This window comes from Sebastes fasciatus, chromosome 12 (genome assembly GCF_043250625.1).
Source record: "Sebastes fasciatus isolate fSebFas1 chromosome 12, fSebFas1.pri, whole genome shotgun sequence".
Lineage (NCBI taxonomy): Eukaryota > Metazoa > Chordata > Actinopteri > Perciformes > Sebastidae > Sebastes > Sebastes fasciatus.
In genome coordinates this window covers 10,443,509-10,461,813 of record NC_133806.1, presented here as the reverse complement: position 1 = coordinate 10,461,813, position 18,305 = coordinate 10,443,509, and the positions used below count along the sequence as shown (strand labels likewise).

The following is an 18,305-nucleotide window of genomic DNA, read 5'->3' as shown; positions in this document are numbered from 1 at the left end:
ACAAGTTGGCGGCAGAAATCCAATTAAAGGGAAGACGTTCAAAGTCTTTCTAAAATGTCGGAAGTAATCCAATCCATAGTATGCAAGTTTTCATTAACATGATAGCATGTGATTTTAAGACACACTTGAGTTTATGTTTTATATCCAGGATTATAGCCATGATAACGCTCATAGCAAAAATAAAACCAACACGGCCAATGACAATTCTTTTGCGCTGGGCAATCCTTGTGTTTGATACATGTTCTTGTTTTTCCGAGGAACACCTGAAGGCAGCATCCGTTGCTTCTTGAAGGAGGTTTTATTTTATAAACGAAACTTACTTAGTTTATCTCTGTTTCACAAACAGGTTTGCAGCATTAAGCAACATAATATCTACCAGAAGAAAGACAACTTTATAGCCTGCGTCATTATGGCACATTATAGAGTAAGTGTGTTGTTGCTGCTGTGTTTATCTGACACTAATGCTATATATATATAATATATATTATTCTGTTTGTTGTCTACTAACTGAAAGCTAAGCTAACATTAGCTAGCTAGGTTACCTTACCATGTGTTCATCAGTGAATCACAGGTACACCTGTGTGACAGCTCATGTTTGGGCTGCTTGGGTGCTTTAAAATCTTTGTGGATAAACTTAATTTAAGATAATGTCAATAATAAACAAACTACAAAGTGCATTTTTGCAACATTTTCTGCTGCAAGTCATAATTTGACTGTTTATAACTGTTAACTCTGAAAATGACTATCAAGCATTCAGGCTAATTAACTACTGATGAGAAATCAAGTGTAAGTGATTGATATTGTGTCATATTGATCACAGGTGCACCTGTGGGACAGCTCATGTGTTGGGTGCCTCTCAAATGTTTGTGGATAAACTTAATTTAAGATAATGTTAATAAACAAACTACAAAGTGCATTTTGGCTAACATCTTCTGCTGAAAAGTCATAATTTGACCATTTTATAACTGTTAACTCTGAAAATGACTAACAAGCATTCAGGCTAATTAACTACTGATGAGAAATCAAGTGTCAAGTCAGGTGTAACAAAATGTAAGTGATTGTGTTAAATAGGCATTATGATATTGTGTCATATAGATCACAAGACCTTGAATTGAATTGAAACATTAATTGTAATCGTGGCAGACTTTGCAATATCAGCAAATATTGTATCGTTTTTAAAGAATCAATATAATATTATATTGTGATGATTGTGATTTATACACCCTAGTCTATTGGTTGTAGTAAATTTGATTAATTGCAATTTTGTTAAGGCATTTACACAACTAAAGTACAATAAGGCTAATTTTGTGGATCTTGTAGGTATCCTGTGTCAAAAATCTTACTCTAAAAGCTTTATTATTTTTACTTTATATTGTGCTCACATGATGCATATTCCTAATTATATTGTAGTTTAAGTACATTTCCATAAACAATCACAATTTAAATATGATTCCAGTGTAGAAGTCAGTTGTTTTATAGCATAGGTGGACCATCTCACCTGAAACAAAGAACATCACTGCTAACATTATCATAAAAAATATTAGTTTAAGAAATAGGCTAGTACGTGCAGCTATAGGGAATAAACAGAGGTGCTGAAAAGCCTCATGAAAAGTGTAATTATTGTTGAGGCCTTCATCTACTGAGTAAGTTGATCATAAGACGAGCTGCGTCAGGATCTGGATGGCTTACCACCACAGCTATAACATTTTCTATTGTCGTTCAAGTGTGAAGTCATTTTTAACCATGCTTTTTGACATGTATTTTTCTATAGGGTATTCTTGTTAGCTATACCTGACAGTTGACTGTATTGTTGGTGATAAAATGGATGATTTTCCTCCTCCTCCTACAGGCTCCAGACCCCAAAAGGGAACAGTTTCGGAGATACTTGGAGAAAGCTGGTGTTGTTGACAGTCTTACCAGTGGTATGGCACTTTTTTATTTATAGAGATTTTCTGCTCTGTTCACAAACTTCACTTTGTAATGAAAAGCAAAGAGTTGAAGACAAGGTTACAACTGAAACTTGCTATCCTTGAGACACATAGTCAACACAGATCCTCTTCTGTCAATAGCAACATATATTTTAATTGCTGTGATTAGTAAACACCAAATTATCATCCAGTGGCAACAAAGCAATACTTTTCTGAGACCTCACTTGAAGAACTACAAAATTGTTGTTATACAGAACCATTTTTTCTAACTAAACAAATGCCAAACTTGTCTTAATATAAAGCAGCAGTACAATAACTCTGCATAGAGATTAAATTATTATTTAACTCAGGAAATATCTAAGCAAAGAACAAGTAAACAAGACCAAGAATCTACACAATCATTTGCTGCCACCGGTGTTTCAGTATCAGGTTTGGTCGGTATTGACGTTTGATACCCAGCCTTCTCAGTAGTTGCCTCAATTCTTGTGCAGTTTCATTGAGCTCTTTCTTCTTCTTTTTTTTCCAGTTCTGGTGGCTTTGTATGAACAACCTGAAAAGCCCAGCAATGCTCTGGAGTATCCTTCTATACACACAACCTGAACGATCAGGTGGATGCAGAAATTGTCTCTTGGTTTAGTCGGTAGTGATTTGAGCCTCGGACTGAAGTTCATGCCCGCACCCACCACTCCAAACATGAATAATAATAATAAAGAGAAATGTTCAGAAGTTAATTCTGGAGCCCACTGTTCGTTGTAGATTCTTTAACCAACTCCTTCCAAGATTTGTGAAGCAGCTTCTCAATGCTGTCGGTCAGACTTCACCAGACACCGAGGCTCTGCAGCAGGAGGTGGTTGACTTGACGCAGAGGTGTGCACGCCTGGCAGAGGAAAACAAAGATCTCAAAACAAGGGTAAGTAAGTAAAAGTTGTTTCTGCCATTTTAGACACGAACACACTGTTTTGAAGCGCCTAACGTAGATGCACTTTCTCCTCTGTCTCTTTTAGTTGCTGCGTTATGAACCTGAAGATGGAGCCACCACCGCTGACTAGACCACAGCAGCGGTTTGGCTTTATTAATATAGATTTAGTTTATTTTGCTTTCATTTTCAAGATACGACAACAGTATTCAGTGAAGGCAGAGGATTTTTAGGTATATGTTTTTGTAAATGTTCTTTTCTACTATGTTTCTTAGAATTTAACTTATTCTGTACATGTATGTATATAAGTTTGTTTCTTGTTTGCTCGGCCTTTATCTTAGTTTTATTGAGAAATTGCTAATAATTTTATTTTTCTGGCATAGTTATAAACACACATACAATGTCCAGATCCACATGATAGTGTGACTAAGACACACATATACTTTATTTCCAAAGATCTGGTGTAAGTAAACAGTTGTAAGTCACCAGTAAAATAAAGCACAGTCTTGTATTTTTGTTGTATGATTGATTGATTGAAATAATTTCTAAACAGCAATGTATCAATCAGGCCTTTTATTTGAATATCAGAGGATTTGGATACTGTAGTCAGATACAGCCAAATACGTCAATATTATAACAGGCATTACTTTCTACTCTGATGCAAAATCTTATTAGGAAACAAACCAGGTATTATGATAATAATAATAATAATACAAATGAAGACTTTAGGGACCAGAGTACATCTGGTTTTCTACCAGGTTTAATCATATTTAGTAATTTTACAGTCAACCAGGACAGTAATCGAACAGTATTCTTGTTGGTGAGGTCAGTGCTGCTGCTATGTTAGCTGCTTATTGATATGCTCAGTAAACGGATGAGTGTAGACTAAACCCCCCTGCTAATGCCCTAAAACATATAGAGATGAAATGAAACTGCAAACTTCAGACATCTAGATTTTCTTTTTCTTTAGTATGACTTTATGGTACAATTGTACACATTGCTATGGGACAGTTTGCCCATTATAAGTCTACCATATCATGCTACATTTGGGTAATAACTGTGACTAACTATGTGTCATGATTATCAGATGTAAATATTAGAGCTGCAACGATTAATCGATTAGTTGTCAACGTATAATTAATCATTAACTATTTTGATAATCGGTTTGAGTACATTTTTAAGAAGAAAAAAAAGTCTAAATTCTCTGATTCCAGTTTCGTAAATGTGAATATTTTCTGTTTTTTTTGTTCCTCTATGACAGTAAACTGAATATCTTTGAGTTGTGGACAAAACAAGACATTTGAGGACATCATCTTGGGCTTTGGGAAACACTGATCAACATTTTTCACCATTTTCTGACATTTTATAGACCAAACAACTAATCGATTAAACAAGAAAATAATCTACAGATTACTCGTCAATGAAAGCAATCGTTAGTTCCAGCCCTAGTGAGAAAACAAAATGTTCAACAGCCTAAAGAGCAAGTGCAGTAGCCAGAATGTACTGACAGTCCTCTTTACAGTGAAATGGTATTGGAATTTCTTTTACAATGTTTATGTCCCACTACTATGAAAAACACCACTTGAGACATCTTATCTATATTTGGTCCATTGCAGGCCTACCTAATCTTGTAATAGACCATTAAGGTTAAATATATATGTTTAATGCTAATTGGGTAACAATACATGCAATTAGTCACAATAGAAAACAGGTTTATTCCAAAAAAACACTTAAAAATATAAATAAAAATATAAATATATATAAAACATACAAAGTCCTCTATTGTTTCTTATTGTAATATGTCACCACAAGCGATAATAAATGTCAATTCCATTAGTTGAACTACAATGGGGGGTTTTAAAGCATGCCACATTATTTAGACTGAATTGTTAAACAGACCAAACAAAAATATGAGCAAACTCACCAGGTAGAAGTCAGCTTAGAGTGCTGTTTAGTCCTTAATGTAATGTAGATATGAACAGATGCACCTGTAACATGGATTGCAAATGCACCTGTAACATGGATTGCAGATGCACCTGTAACATGGATTGCAGATGCACCTGTAACATGGATTGCTCTGAGGAAACAGTTTTGCATTTGAAGTTTAGATTTGCAGGTCCGCCGCTCGTCTGCTGCTCGCATTACTTGCCACTGATGTTTTGCGGTTGAAGGAAGGGGGTCTGGGATTGTGCCTGGACCCTGAGCTGGAGTCATCCAGTGACTCTGGGCTGGAGGGCCGGCTTTGATGTTTGGCATCTGATTTTGACTGTGTTTGGGTGGGGGGATGTCCACTGCTGGCCTTTGCACCCCCATATGAGTCTGTATCGGAGCTTTTCCCCTCCAACACGGTGGAGCATTTTAAAGAGCCGTGAGCCCTCCACGGCCTCTTTGATGCGCTAACTGGCAGCGTGGGGAGAGAGGAAGCGTCAACTGTCGTCTGTGGGCATTTTGGAGAGTCTGAGCTCCCTCTTTCGCTGCCTCCGTTCTCTTTACTGTGTGGAGGAAGATGCACAAAGTCCACAGCCTCCTCCTTTGGGTTAATCAGGGAGTCGCAGCACGGAGAGCAGAGCTCGTTGGTAGTCGAGGTGCAGTTACAGTGCGGGGGGCTCTGAGCTGAACATCTGGAATCATCCAAATAATGCTGAGTGGCCAGCTCGCCCTGAAGAGGTAGAAAAGTTGAAGGTTTGATAAGGTTCGGGTACATAATTGTGCCCTGCGCCCTCTCCATCAAGAGGTTGTAGTGACTGGGTGCAGAGGCGATCGTTGCCTTTCGGGGTACGCCGGTGCATATTTGCACAACGGATTCTTTTTTATACTTGTTGGCGTAGTAGTCATCGAGTTCATCCTTCTCATCTCTCAAGTGAGGGTAGAAGTCTAACATGCCCTTTTTAATCTTCTTGTAGCTCAGATGTATGATCTCCAGGATGTTTAGGGAGAGGGAGATTCCAGCAATGCACTGCATGAACACCATGAAGACACTTTTCTCTGTCGGTCTGGAGACGTAACAGTCCACGGCGTTTGGACAAGGGTCCCGCTCACACTTGAAGAGCGGGTAGAGGTGAAAGCCGTAAAGGAGGTACTGGCCTGTCATGAAGGCCACTTCGACGACAGAGCGAGTGACGACGTGAGCCACGTAGGTTCGCAGCAGAGAGCCCCTCAGAGGAGCTTTGTTGAGCTTCCCCTGATCCAGCTGTTTCATTTCACGCTCAATCCTCTTCCTGGAATCCGGCAGCTCCACGTCCACCATCTCCAGCTCCCTCCGCAGCAGGGCCTTCTTCTTCTGCCGGGTCTTCTCCAGCGCCCGCAGCCTGTAGAGAGCGTGGCCCATGTAAACCAGCGAGGGAGAAGACACGAAAATGACCTGCAGCACCCAGTAGCGAATGAGGGAGATCGGGAAAGCGTGGTCGTAGCACACGTTCCTGCACCCGGGCTGCTCCGTGTTGCATATGAAATCGGCCTGCTCGTCGTTCCACACGTCCTCGGCTGCCACGCCGAGGACCAGCATACGGAAGATGAAGAGGATGGTGAGCCAGATCTTGCCTACCATGGTGGAATGGATATGCACCTCCTCCAAAATCCCCCCGAGGAAGTTCCAGTCCCCCATCTTCACTCTGCCATTATGACTGGTAGAAAGTCAGAGACAGAGAGAGAGGAAGTAATTAGGGAAGAAAATCTGCTGAAACAGTTTGAAATTGGTGTCTATAAAGGCACAGTGACAGGAAGTACAGTACACTTTTGAGGAAATAAGTTAAATTTTAAGACAACAAAGGTATATCGACGATATAAGCAGATTAAAAGAACACAATATAAAAGCAAAATTTGTAATAAACTACCAAAAAAAAAAAAAAAAAAAAAGTGAAAATGGTCAGATTTCCCAGTAACAATGGAAGTATCAAGAAATTACAGTACCTTGCAATTGGAAAAAAATAAACATTAACTAGTAGAAAGCTTGTGAAGTAAAAATGCAGTGTCACATATTTGCAAAATAAGATGCAATAAAAGTAGACTTGTACATCCAGCGATATGTTCCCTTGGCTGGTCAGCTATCCAGTTTAGTCTTAATAAAACCATTCCCCTCAGCAGTGTCATTATATAAACCAGGGCAGAGTTTGCCGTCTTCATTTACCTTGCAGCGGCGTGGACAGACTGCCGGTGGTGACTTAAATCTCCTCGGGTCATTCATGCAGCCCTGACGCGGTCACCAAAAAAGTTTTTAAAAATCGTTAGCACCCTCCACACGAGTCCCTGAACATCACCTAAACCTCAGTGACCCGCCTCTGCTGCAGTGTTGCCAGAAACAAAGTGGGCACAACTGAGCTGTTGAGGGAATGTTGCCAACACTACTGACCAGATAAAGTCAATACCAACAGCTTCACTGATGCATTTAGACCATGGCCTTGCAGTGTAACCAGTTGTAACACGGATATTGACCTCATTATTTGCAGGTCATAATTGTTTTTTTGTGTTTTTTATTCCAAACTGTTATTAACTTTCCAAACAGATATGCTGCAAGCATTCAACAGCAGAGATGCCAACATATTTTTGTGGTTCACTTGGGTGTGTACACTAGTTGTGGGTGTAAATAACCAAGCTGTTTCCACATAGATGCTTTACAAGTCAAGGCTACATGCTTAGGATGTTTTGGCACTCAATTGTTGGAGTCTATTGTCTCCATATGTGCAAACAAAGAGAAGGAAACAGTTGCTGTTGTGGGAAACCTCACATCATCAATACCAGTCAGTTATCAACACAGGCCTTGTACGATCAATAGTTTTCTACTATAGCCGAGTAATCAATGAGTCATGTCCGATTTCATACCCTGCTGCTCCTCTCTGGATGTAATTAAGTTTCTCATGCACTTGACACATTATTTTATCCCATTTACAAGAAATCTATCGCAATGGTTTAGTGTGCATGCCAACTGCTGGTTACCAACTTAACACACCGTCCAAACCTAAACACCTTTAAATGTATATTAATGGTTATTTGGCCTTACAGAGCAACATAAATCTACAAGAGTGGGAATATTTGGCTGACAAGATTCCACCCACCAGCTCAGCTCAGATGTTTTTCACCCGTCTGTTATTATGAAGCTACTCCGAACTGAACTTTTCACTTCTGACCGACTCTGAAACCTCCCGTTCTGCCCAGCAGCGCAGGATTGATTCAAACCAGTCTGGTACAAACACATTAGGGGTGCAGAAGTTCACACTGGGGTTTCCTCTTTTTTAATCAGAGCAATCAATTGTCACTCGTACTTCAACCCCGGGGCATCCCCCTGGCTTATTGTCTACCAACACAATTCACTGATGAAAAAATTAAAATAATTAATTTTTAGTGGATTTTAATGTCTGCAATCTCAAACAAGTCTTAAATTGTATTAAATATTTGAGAGAAAATTAATGCCTGAATTGTAAATATATGTGATCTATACAATAATACTGTATATATATAAATTACATAACATTTTAGGCTGTCATAAAGGATTTTGAACAAATATCTCATTTGTTTTACTTGTTACTTCAGTTGGATGTTTGACCTATACAATATGCAACTTAGTGAAGTGTGATGTGGAAACTTGATCTTCCAGCACACTTTCAATGAACTTTTTAGTGAAGTAGCAGACATCTTGCATTCAGCAGTTAAATGTTTGAGACTTAACATGTTTATACTGTATATTCACAGATTGAACATTTGCTATGAGGGAGAATCAGTAAGTGCGCTTTTAAGAATGTATAACTAACTTTATTTGTAGGGAAACCATATCAGACAAATATTATTTTTATTTCTTAAAACATTAGTGGAGAAGATCTTTACAATTTGCTTCAGTTCTGATTTTATCCTCTGCAAAAGTCCAGTATTTAAGGTCTAAAAGAATTAACATACAACAAGGTATTTTATTAAGATTGTCACTTTTTATGAAGTGAAAGATGTTCACCAGTTAATGCTTCCATATCTGTTGTCTTTAGGACCTTTGGGCCTTACCAAGTATTTTACAGCAACATCCTTATTAACTTTTTAATATGATAAACTACAGATAAAACACTACAGCAAAGTTGTAGTGTTTTGTAATTTCATTTAAGATACAAAAGCTCACTCCTGATGTTTCAGCAGTAATGTCCAGTGACATAAGAACTTTCGATTACTGTACTACATAGGGCAACATACCATTTCCAACTGTTTCTGGGTCAAGGCAAACAAGCTCATGGTAATTGAATATTGATGCACTAAGTTATATTGACGAGCTGTGTTTGCATGGAAAGTATAGAACTTTCCACATGCTGTAGAAAGCAGTCGCTGCCATACAAATACAACATGTAAGAGTCTCTGCAGCACCAAACAGCAGACTGCTGTACACACGCTGCATTATCTGCTAGTTGGCAATGAACTGGATGACTGTTGTGGGAAGGTAATGTTAATTCTGTATAAATTTATCAGATAAAATCAATACTTTTGCCCTGTTTTTGCAGAAGTTCAGACTCAATTTGACAAAATACATCAAACTTTATTAAAACATTGAGCTGTGGAAATTCAAGACCTTAGTGTAGGAGGTTCCTGTTTCGTCTTTGGTCATAGTTTACCTGAGTTTAGATCATGAAATACATTTTCTAACATAAGAGTGGTTTCTGAATTACAACCTGTACTTAATGCCCTTCTCACACCACAAGTAGACCAGTAATATCAAAGAGTTTGCATTTGTAGACTTGTGAAACAGAAAATGTACCGCCACTAAACTAAAACTTCCTAAACAACTTCCCTACAGTTAAGTATGATATCAACCACTGTTCAATTTTACTAACAGTAGACGTGTTTCCAAAAGCTGGATGTTTATGTTTAAGGCCGAAGTTTTGTATTTCCAAGGTTAAAAAAAAAAACAATAATCATGGCAGAAAAATTAATCAAGCTATGTCCTGTCAACAGGAAGTGCCTAAAACAATAACGTGGCATTAAGCCATGGCCTGGTGGTAAACCAGCTCTTTTGCTAACAGAAGGAATGAGAAACACCAACATTTTTGACATTCGCCCACTTTTTTCCCTGAGATTTCCTTGTTAGTGTCAAGGAGGGTGAAAAGAAGAGAGGCTATCAATGCGTCAGATCTTTGGGGTACAACACATGCGCAGTAAAATCTGGTCTGCACTTGTCGAAATTGAGCCAATCGCAACGCACGACCGCAGCTCCAGTTACAACGCGCATGTGTTATACCCCATGACCCGTGTCCCAGCCTCTTTCAATAGGCCTTGGCTAGTGTTTTCTTACAGCCAATCAACATGTCTTCATCCGATTTGGTGTTTAATGTGGCACATTTCATGAATACTGAAAGTCCATAAGAGTTCACGATTCAACAGAAAATTTGCATAGAGTAGCATTAAATGATGCTATTAAACAGTCGGAGCATTAATTCCTATTAAAGAAAAATGACATGAAATAGGACCAGTGTGTTCATTCATTTCCTGATAACAACAAGTACAAAGAGATCTTAAAACTCACATACAGAATACTCAAACACAGAAATAACGTAAATGACATTAAAAAAGGTACAGATAACATTTCATTCAGTTCTAAATTACTTGCTATTTAAAGGCACGTCTTGCTCCACATTGTCTAAAATGTTAAATATGCCTTCTGCAATGCTGCACATAAACAGCAGGAGGCACCCTTCCCTTTGAACTCACACATTCAGCTCTACAAAAGAGGAAAATCTGATAAAAAATAATAAAATACGCTGAACAACATTCATAAAAGTCCCTGAAAAGCAACTTTTCTCTGAAACACATCAGTGAAATGCAGCATCCTGAGTGTGACATTAAGGCGTTAAGTGTCAACTTTAAAAAAGGTTGGTGAGTGCAGCTTTATGGTCCTATGTTGCCGGAGACAGGAAGATGTTAAAGGCAACAGCAAAGATCAGAAAGACAACATAGCCCGCTATACACAACCAGAAACGTGGGTCTTTGAGTAGCTTCTTGTTGTAATCGCTGAAGAAGACGTAGCCAATGGTCATCCCGGCCACGATTCCTCCAAAATGAGCCACAAAGGACACCTAGGAGGAGAGAAGATCAAGTCAGGTTTCAGCCTGTAAGCCAAATTACCCAAATTAAATGGAACATAGACCCTCAAATATTAGCATCCGACCTCACCTCACACCCAACAAACCTGTAAAACCAGTTTAAAAGCCAAAACAAAGAGTTGGGGAAAAGAAAGGAGATAAAAAGATGGGGGAGGGAATCATGTTTTTACAGTCTGTAGTCTGGTTATCAGTAAGAAAGACAAACAAGCTTCTTCAAACGGAAAGAACAGACTGTAAGCTTTCAGTTTTATTCAAAACTGAAACTAAATGTGGATTATTGATTTAAAAAGAAGCAGGTTGTGTGAAAAGTTTATTGGTTTTTAGTCTTTGTCCATTAGTACGTGCCCAAACAGAAAGGTATTTATCTGGGATCAAGTCCCAGCATGAGCTACTGGTGTTGCCTGTAGCCACAAGAAAATTAAATCCATCACCAATCACTGTCAGCCTGGGGGAGGTTAGCTGGATGTCTCTCGAGGCTCTTTCCTTATATGACAAGGTTTAGCAAGACCTGTCTGTTGTTTACTCTGCTTAAGTCCTCTACTGTACAGGGGAAGGATATCTTACCTTCATACCATCCTCGTCGGTGGCAAATCTTCTGTAGAAGGCAAAGCCAAAATCTGTAAGAACTGTGGAGAAAGAAAATGTAACTAAAGTGTGATCACAGCAGTTAGAAATATAACAAAATAGTGTAGGTTGAAAACATGCAGGAGAGCATACCAAATATCACTATGGCGAGGATACGAAATACTCCAAGGAGAGGAATCATCTCTCGAAAATTCTGTGAAATTAAACCACATTATAATTCACCATACATATTGTATCTTAAAAGTCCAGTATTAAGGATCTGGCAGTATCTAGCGGTGAGGTGTGGAGATTGCAACCAACTGAAGCCTCTCCTGTGTGCCAAGCGTGTTGGAGATCTACAGTGGCCGACGCAAAAACGCGAATGTCCCTCTCTAGAGCCAGTTGGAGAAGAGCCAGTGCGTAGAGTGTGTGTGTGTGTACGTCGGACGTGAGTGGTGAAGTGAGAGAGAAAGCGGCGGCAATGGGAGAGAGTAACGTTATCGAAAAGTTAACAGTGTTTGGTTTGTGTGTTCTGGGTTACTGTAGAAACATGGCAGACTCCGTGGAGAGGGGACCCGCTCTCTATGTAGATATAAACGGCTCATTCTAAGGTAACGAAAACACAACGATTCTTATTATCAGGCGAATATACACTAATGAAAACATACTTATTAATATTATATTCCACTTCTGCCAATAGATCCCCCTAATTGTTACACACTGGCCCTTTAAAAAGTGCATCAAATGAAATATAAGCCTGAAAACACAGTGAACAGAAACCATCAATGACATTTATTTTGAAAATATGAGTGAACTAACTGCTAACTTTTAGACATTTTGACAATGAATTGAACCGTTATCGAAAATGTCGTTTTTTTAAAGTTAATTCTGTATATATTCTTCAGACAAAATCAAGAGTCTTGTCTCTTCTCACACATAAACAACAAAGTAAACACTTGTGACTCTGAACTGTATGTAAACTCACCACCACTGCGTTCATAAAGTAGCCTCCAATTAGAGCATAAACACCCCCAGAAGCCCCCACCAAAGCACTGAGAGGATCAAAGATGGAGCTGGCCAACGAGCCTGAGGGGAAACAGAAAGTTATCAGCTTCAAAATCAGTGGCGTTTCAGGACTCCAACACAAACAGGAAAAACTAACTTCAAGAAGAGTTTAGTGTAAGATGTCCGGTAGCATTCAGAAACGCTGATCCAATCCAGCTAGCCCAAGCTGCTTGTGTAGCGATAGTAGAGACAACTGTACCACATTTACTGGTGATGCTGACCTGCCAGGACGCCCGCCATGTAAATCATCCCCACTTCAAATCCTTTGTGGACCAGTTCCAGCGGGATGCCCAGCAGCAGCTGCATTATCAGGTTTCCCACGATGTGCTCCACACTAGACGGGCAGAGGTGGAGAATGAGCAGGATAGACTTCTAGCATTCACCCATTCACACACACATTCATACACAGAGGCTGCCATTCAAGGTGTCAACCTGCCCATCAGACCTGACCATCAGGATCGAATCTTAATACTCATTTACACACTGATGGAACAGCCTTCGGGAGCAATCTGGGGTTAATTGTCTTACCAAAGGACTTTGACGTGTGGACTGGAGGAGCCGGGGATCCACCTTCCGATGGACGACCTATTTACTACCTCGAAGCCACAGCTACCTCAATGGTGAGTCATGGTGAGTGAGTCAGTCAGTCATTAGGTGTATATGGGATTGACTCAAAATAGAAAACAGTGCCCGTGTTTATGGTAATAAAGGAGCATGTCAACTTGTGCAACAGTGTGGCTCATTGTTGTGTTTTGAATAGTTTGTGTTTTTTTAAAAGTAGTAGTTTTTTGCTTTATCCTTTAAGCAAATATCCTGTTGGGTGTCTTCCTGTTAGTGCTGGCGAGTGACTGTGACCACTGTTCCTCTTTGCTAATCTAGTTTTCCTATGTGCCTCTGTGTAGTCATGGTTTTTGGGTTTCCTGTGTTCTTGTGGCTTATGTACTCACATGATTTTTCTAGACTGTTTACTTGCTCACGTGACTTAGCCGTGTTTTGACAGATGTGCCGGCAACTCGGGCAACGACTGTCTGGCCTCCATGTACCTCTAAAAGCTAATAGTAGTTCGCTTCATATGACTCGCCTTTGAAACTGAATATGAAATAATGCGGCACAGGGTCAAAATCATGACGACATTTACCAAACACAGAAACACTATAATAAGCCCAACAGAACTGAATCAACACCTGACAGCATAAAAATAGATTATGAGCTTCCCCAAACTGATCTTTACTGCAGGGCCATGATACTGTAAAGTGTCTGTGGGTATTTGTCCACTCCTTACAGTGACTCAAGCTTTCATTATGTAATTAAGGTATCTAAAAGGACTGCCCATGCTTACCCAGCGTGGACAAACATGTAGGAGATAAAGCGCCATGCTTCCTGCCGCCGATCAGACTTGTATGTGAGGGGGCTTTTCCAGATGCCTTCATCCAGGGTCACCCACTGCTTCTGAGGCTTCCACACAGCGTAGTAGATAAACACTCCCAGCTGATGAACAACAGAAAATACACACACAAGTTAGTCTTTAAAGCCATTCCGAGGAATTTCAATTTTGTGTTGCGGTCCCTGTGGACAAAAGTGGTAGTGTTTCCGAGCACCAGAGTCCCTTTAGAAAAACTCTCATTTTACTGCAGCAGGGTCTGACAGTCTGCTGTCATCAGTATTACATTTAGACTTGTTTCATAACAAGTTCCTCACAGTAACTTTAAGTAAGAGATTAAAAAACATCCAATAACTGTTCTTTCGTCCAAAAAAACACAGTCTGCCTTTAGGATAGCAGCAGCAGCAGCAGCAGCAAATGTGGGGGTCGAAGCTAAATCCCAAACAGCTGAGAAAATAAAGATGGGAACAATGAATCAGAAATACAGATGTTGAAGTGTGTTTAACCGACCACTGAAAATCCCCCAGTGTGACTGAACATTGCCTGCATCTGTGGGAATATAAAGCGATGGCACGCTGAGAAAGAACCCTGTAGATCAGTCGATCTTCTCTCGGTAAACAAAGTGCCTCCTCTCCCAAATCAGAAAGTAGAAGTAGACATTCAAATGCAGTGACACTGGACATCTGTGAGCTACAAAGAGTGAGCTGTTCATCCCCAAGTACGAGTAGGCACAAAACACTCAGTGATAAGAAAGAGAGTTAAGCAGCAGCCAAACTGACTTTAACAGCAATTTTTTTGAGGATTTCAAAAGACTTTTAAATGTTTTAAAGCTGTAGTTTTGGGGGCAAAGCGAGGCCACAGCATCCCTCCTCTTGCTATTCCAACAAATCCCCCGCTGATCCTCCACATTCCACAATTTATTTACCTGAATCTAATGGTCAAAAAGACTCGGTGGCTTTCTGTTTACACATTCAGGGAAAAGCGTCTCTGTATCCACCAGTGAGGATCAACTGCACCAGGTCTGACCTAAAGCTACGACTCATGAAAACTAGTGTTTTCATTGACACCCTGCCCACTGCCTGCTAGTGAGGACTGCACTTTTATGAATCAGAACATTCAAAGGAGGCGGCGGAGACGCCAAAAGAGACAGAAAGAAGGAAATGCACGCTCACTGCTGCACAAGAGCTTCTCAGTTTAGAGCTTAGTCATTGTGAAAATCACTACAATTGTTTTCCTAAATGTCATGATTTAAAAATATCCCACCCAGGCTTTTATAACATCACCTCAATATCTGCTCTAATAAATGCAATCACAGCAGATCTATACAGTAATCAACACCCTGTCAGCACATAACACAAATGTAGGCTGCATGTATAATTAGATGACAGAATCCATACTGATGGGGTCAGCAGTCGAGCAATATGTGTGTCGTGTACATTCAGGGCAAGACCTACCTCTGCAATACTGATGAGGATGATGAAGATGGGGGGCGGGCAGCAGTTGGCCCGTTCCAGGTACGTTTTGCGGGAGTCCGCTGGAAGCATCCATCTGGAGACCGAATCCTGGAACTTCTCACAACATCCATTCTTTTTGCCACCGTCAGGCTCGTCCGCTGAACTGCTGAGCGGTTTCCCGTCTCGGTCCAAAGGCTCCAGCTGCTCGATGTCGATGTCCTCCATCACTGCTCCGGTCCTACACAGCAGATTAAACACTCTGAGTTAAGGTTGGGTGAAATGACAGCCTCCAAATTAAAGATGTATCAACACCTTTCTAAAAGAGCTTCAACAAAAACTGAACTTTATAACCTTCATGCCCATCCCTATTCTAACTCACAAATTACTTCTCTCGTGATTTAAAATGCCTCAAAGTCAAGATCACCGTAAATGAATACAAATGCTAACACAGGGTAATCCCTCAAATACTTACGTCATACAAATATGCAAATAGACAGAACTGATCACTACAGCTGCAACTAGGGCTGTGTATTGGCAATAATCTGGTGACACAATACGTATCATGATACAGCGATTACGATTCAATATATTGCGATATTCTAAGCAAGGCGATATATTGCGATTTTTTAAAATCTAATTTTAGGAAAACTGTCATAGTATAAAAAAAACACACCACCACGTGCATAAAATCTGAGTAAAAAAAGTTTACTTTTGTATGCAGTCAGAACAGTGGGATCTGCATTTGCATTTATCACAGTCCCTGTAACATCCAACATAGCACTACTTCGAGAGGGCACTTAAATAAACTATTGACTGAGTTCATCTTAGTATGTAAACTATTCATTAAAAATCTATAGTGTTTTTGAGAATCAATACAGTATCACAAAACATACCGCAATATTTTCTATATTTTCTTACACCCCTTAGCTACAGCTAACAATTATTTTCAGTAGGATTATTCATTTTGTCTATACAATATCAGAAACTAGTGAAAAAGGCCAGGTGTAATTCCCACAGCCATCAGGCGTCTGACAAACAGTCCAAAGATATTCAGTTTATCAGTATTTAAAAAAAAAAAAGCATCACATTCTCACATTTGAGATGCTGGAACAGCAAATGTTTGTCATTTTGACTTTATTATTACATGATGAAAATAGTTGCTGATTTGATTTTCAGTCGATTGACTAATGGAATAATCACCAAATTGTTGCAGATCTACTATATACTGTACATCTACACATCTACACTTGCATTTTAAAAACATGCATAACTGTCTACAATTATCAGACCCCAGAATCCAAAGAGTACTAAAATGTAGTGTTAAAGTGGAAGAGGTGTTATCTAACTTTACATAACTTTACTATTGTAAAGAAGAACATTACACTGAATGTCAGATGTTTAGGAATTTACAATTACTCTGACTGAACGTTCACTACTAAATGACTCCTAAAATGTCCAGTATACCACTATTAAATAGATGTATTTCAAGTGGAATTAAATACACTTTCAGTAATACTTTGCTCAAGTACTTCAAACACAGTACTGCAAAAAGCAGAAGTTTTACACAAAACTACACTAAACATGAAATTGTATTACTTCATAATTCATACGACACCTTCTCACACAAAAAGTACCTCAATCATATATATGTATATATATCTTATACTGTATATACTGTATATGTGCTTAATGTATATGTTCTCAATATGCCTGTATATGTTCTTAATGTATATTTTCTTAATATGCCTTGTATGAAGTATTTCTTATATATGTACATTCATACTTCCTGATATGTATATGTTCTTAATATGCCTTGTACAAAGTATTTCCTTTTATAGTTGTAATATAACTTATTATTTTTAATGGAGAATCTTGAATCTTGAATCTTCCCCTTTTAAGACTGGGCTGAGATTTGACAATTATTATTATTATTTTTAATAATATTTATGTGATATCACAAGAAATCAGACTGGACAGAAGCTGAATACAGTTACATTATAGTACAGTCACATTGAGTTACAGCATCCTGTTAATTTCCTGTTTACTGGGCGTTGCTGATGATAATAATAATACTCTGATTTTGTAGATTACAAACTATTCTTGACAACTTAAATAAAATGCAGTTTTAATGCTCCTCGACATTGTAAAGTTTTCTATAGTTTGTTTTTAAATTAATTAGACTGAACTTTCTCCCATAGCCTGACTACTACTACTCACCTAAACCTTCAACAGGAAGAGTTGCAGATGTTCTCCAGCAGGTTCCCAAAACGCATAAATATTGATCCGACTAAACTAGTTCAAACAGCTCAATATGTGAGCAGAAGACTGCATGAATTAGTTCACATACAGTATTAACTAGAGGTTAAAATACTGAACAGTAGCGTGATCAACACCATTCCTCCATGTTGAGTCTCTTCTTCAGCCCGACCGTCACTGAGGGATCCGAGGGGGAAAAGAAAAGCCACTTGGAGATAATTATAGACCTTAAGTTGCTTTTCCTGCAACAAGCTTCCTTCCTCAATATGAACAACCCACTGGTGCTCCTTTCTTCCACCCAAACTACCCGAGAGATTCACACAAACACAGCCAATACTGATGTCTGTCTACAACCTGCAACGACAACAACAACCTACCTGTTTCCCTGTGCCACACCTGAGATCAGTGACGTCACAGACACATAATCCAGATCACCTCTCCTCACCTCTCCACCCACACAGCCCGGGAAAAGAAATAGGCTATATAACAGTGAGCCTCTTTGATCCACGGTGTCATATATTATTCAAATATTACACATTAATTCAGTAAAGAGCACTCAGGTTAAAGTCCCACTTTAATATGAAATGTTGCATCACCTCACATGAACCACATGGTGGAGGTAGAGTCCACACTGAGGAACAAAGGAATGGTGTTCAATGTTTACATTGGAGGTTG

General features: G+C 39.2%; 3 protein-coding genes across 4 annotated transcripts; 1 reads left to right on the top strand and 2 right to left on the bottom strand.

Annotated features, from left to right (window-relative positions):
* Positions 1–262: 262 nt before the first annotated feature.
* On the top strand, positions 263–3,396 carry LOC141778667 (c-Myc-binding protein-like). Its single transcript, XM_074653056.1, has 5 exons — positions 263–424; positions 1,850–1,922; positions 2,455–2,503; positions 2,709–2,838; positions 2,933–3,396. Exons 1-5 carry the CDS (start codon positions 410–412, stop codon positions 2,975–2,977), a joined length of 312 nt encoding a protein of 103 aa, XP_074509157.1. The 5' UTR covers positions 263–409; the 3' UTR covers positions 2,978–3,396.
* Positions 3,397–3,696: 300 nt separating this feature from the next.
* Positions 3,697–6,521, bottom strand: gja9a (gap junction protein alpha 9a). Its single transcript, XM_074653051.1, has 2 exons — positions 4,881–6,521; positions 3,697–4,832 (listed from the first exon to the last, which is right to left on the bottom strand). The coding sequence occupies exon 1, from the start codon at positions 6,446–6,448 to the stop codon at positions 4,949–4,951; it is 1,500 nt and encodes a 499-aa protein (XP_074509152.1). The 5' UTR covers positions 6,449–6,521; the 3' UTR covers positions 3,697–4,832; positions 4,881–4,948.
* A 2,807-nt stretch (positions 6,522–9,328) lies between these two features.
* Positions 9,329–18,147, bottom strand: rhbdl2 (rhomboid, veinlet-like 2 (Drosophila)). 2 transcript variants are annotated; one of them, XM_074653054.1, is made up of 8 exons: positions 18,008–18,147; positions 15,375–15,612; positions 13,879–14,027; positions 12,761–12,873; positions 12,460–12,560; positions 11,628–11,688; positions 11,475–11,536; positions 9,329–10,883 (listed from the first exon to the last, which is right to left on the bottom strand). In XM_074653054.1, exons 2-8 carry the CDS (start codon positions 15,597–15,599, stop codon positions 10,704–10,706), a joined length of 891 nt encoding a protein of 296 aa, XP_074509155.1. In that variant the 5' UTR covers positions 15,600–15,612; positions 18,008–18,147; the 3' UTR covers positions 9,329–10,703. The 2 variants fall into 2 exon arrangements, with proteins under 2 accessions (XP_074509155.1, XP_074509154.1); XM_074653053.1 differs by lacking the exon at positions 18,008–18,147 and adding an exon at positions 17,592–17,977.
* Positions 18,148–18,305: the final 158 nt, after the last annotated feature.

Coding starts and splice junctions, on each gene's coding strand:
- LOC141778667 (XM_074653056.1), top strand. Junction 2,504..2,708: donor AAGCCCAGCAATGCTCTGGA/GTATCCTTCTAT, acceptor ACTCCTTCCAAG/ATTTGTGAAGCAGCTTCTCA. Junction 2,839..2,932: donor ACAAAGATCTCAAAACAAGG/GTAAGTAAGTAA, acceptor TGTCTCTTTTAG/TTGCTGCGTTATGAACCTGA.
- rhbdl2 (XM_074653054.1), bottom strand. CDS start 15,599: ATGGAGGACATCGACATCGAGCAGCTGGAGCCTTTGGACCGAGACGGG. Junction 14,028..15,374: donor TCCTCATCAGTATTGCAGAG/GTAGGTCTTGCC, acceptor GTTGTTCATCAG/CTGGGAGTGTTTATCTACTA. Junction 10,884..11,474: donor CCGACGAGGATGGTATGAAG/GTAAGATATCCT, acceptor CTCTCCTCCTAG/GTGTCCTTTGTGGCTCATTT.
- gja9a (XM_074653051.1), bottom strand. CDS start 6,448: ATGGGGGACTGGAACTTCCTCGGGGGGATTTTGGAGGAGGTGCATATC.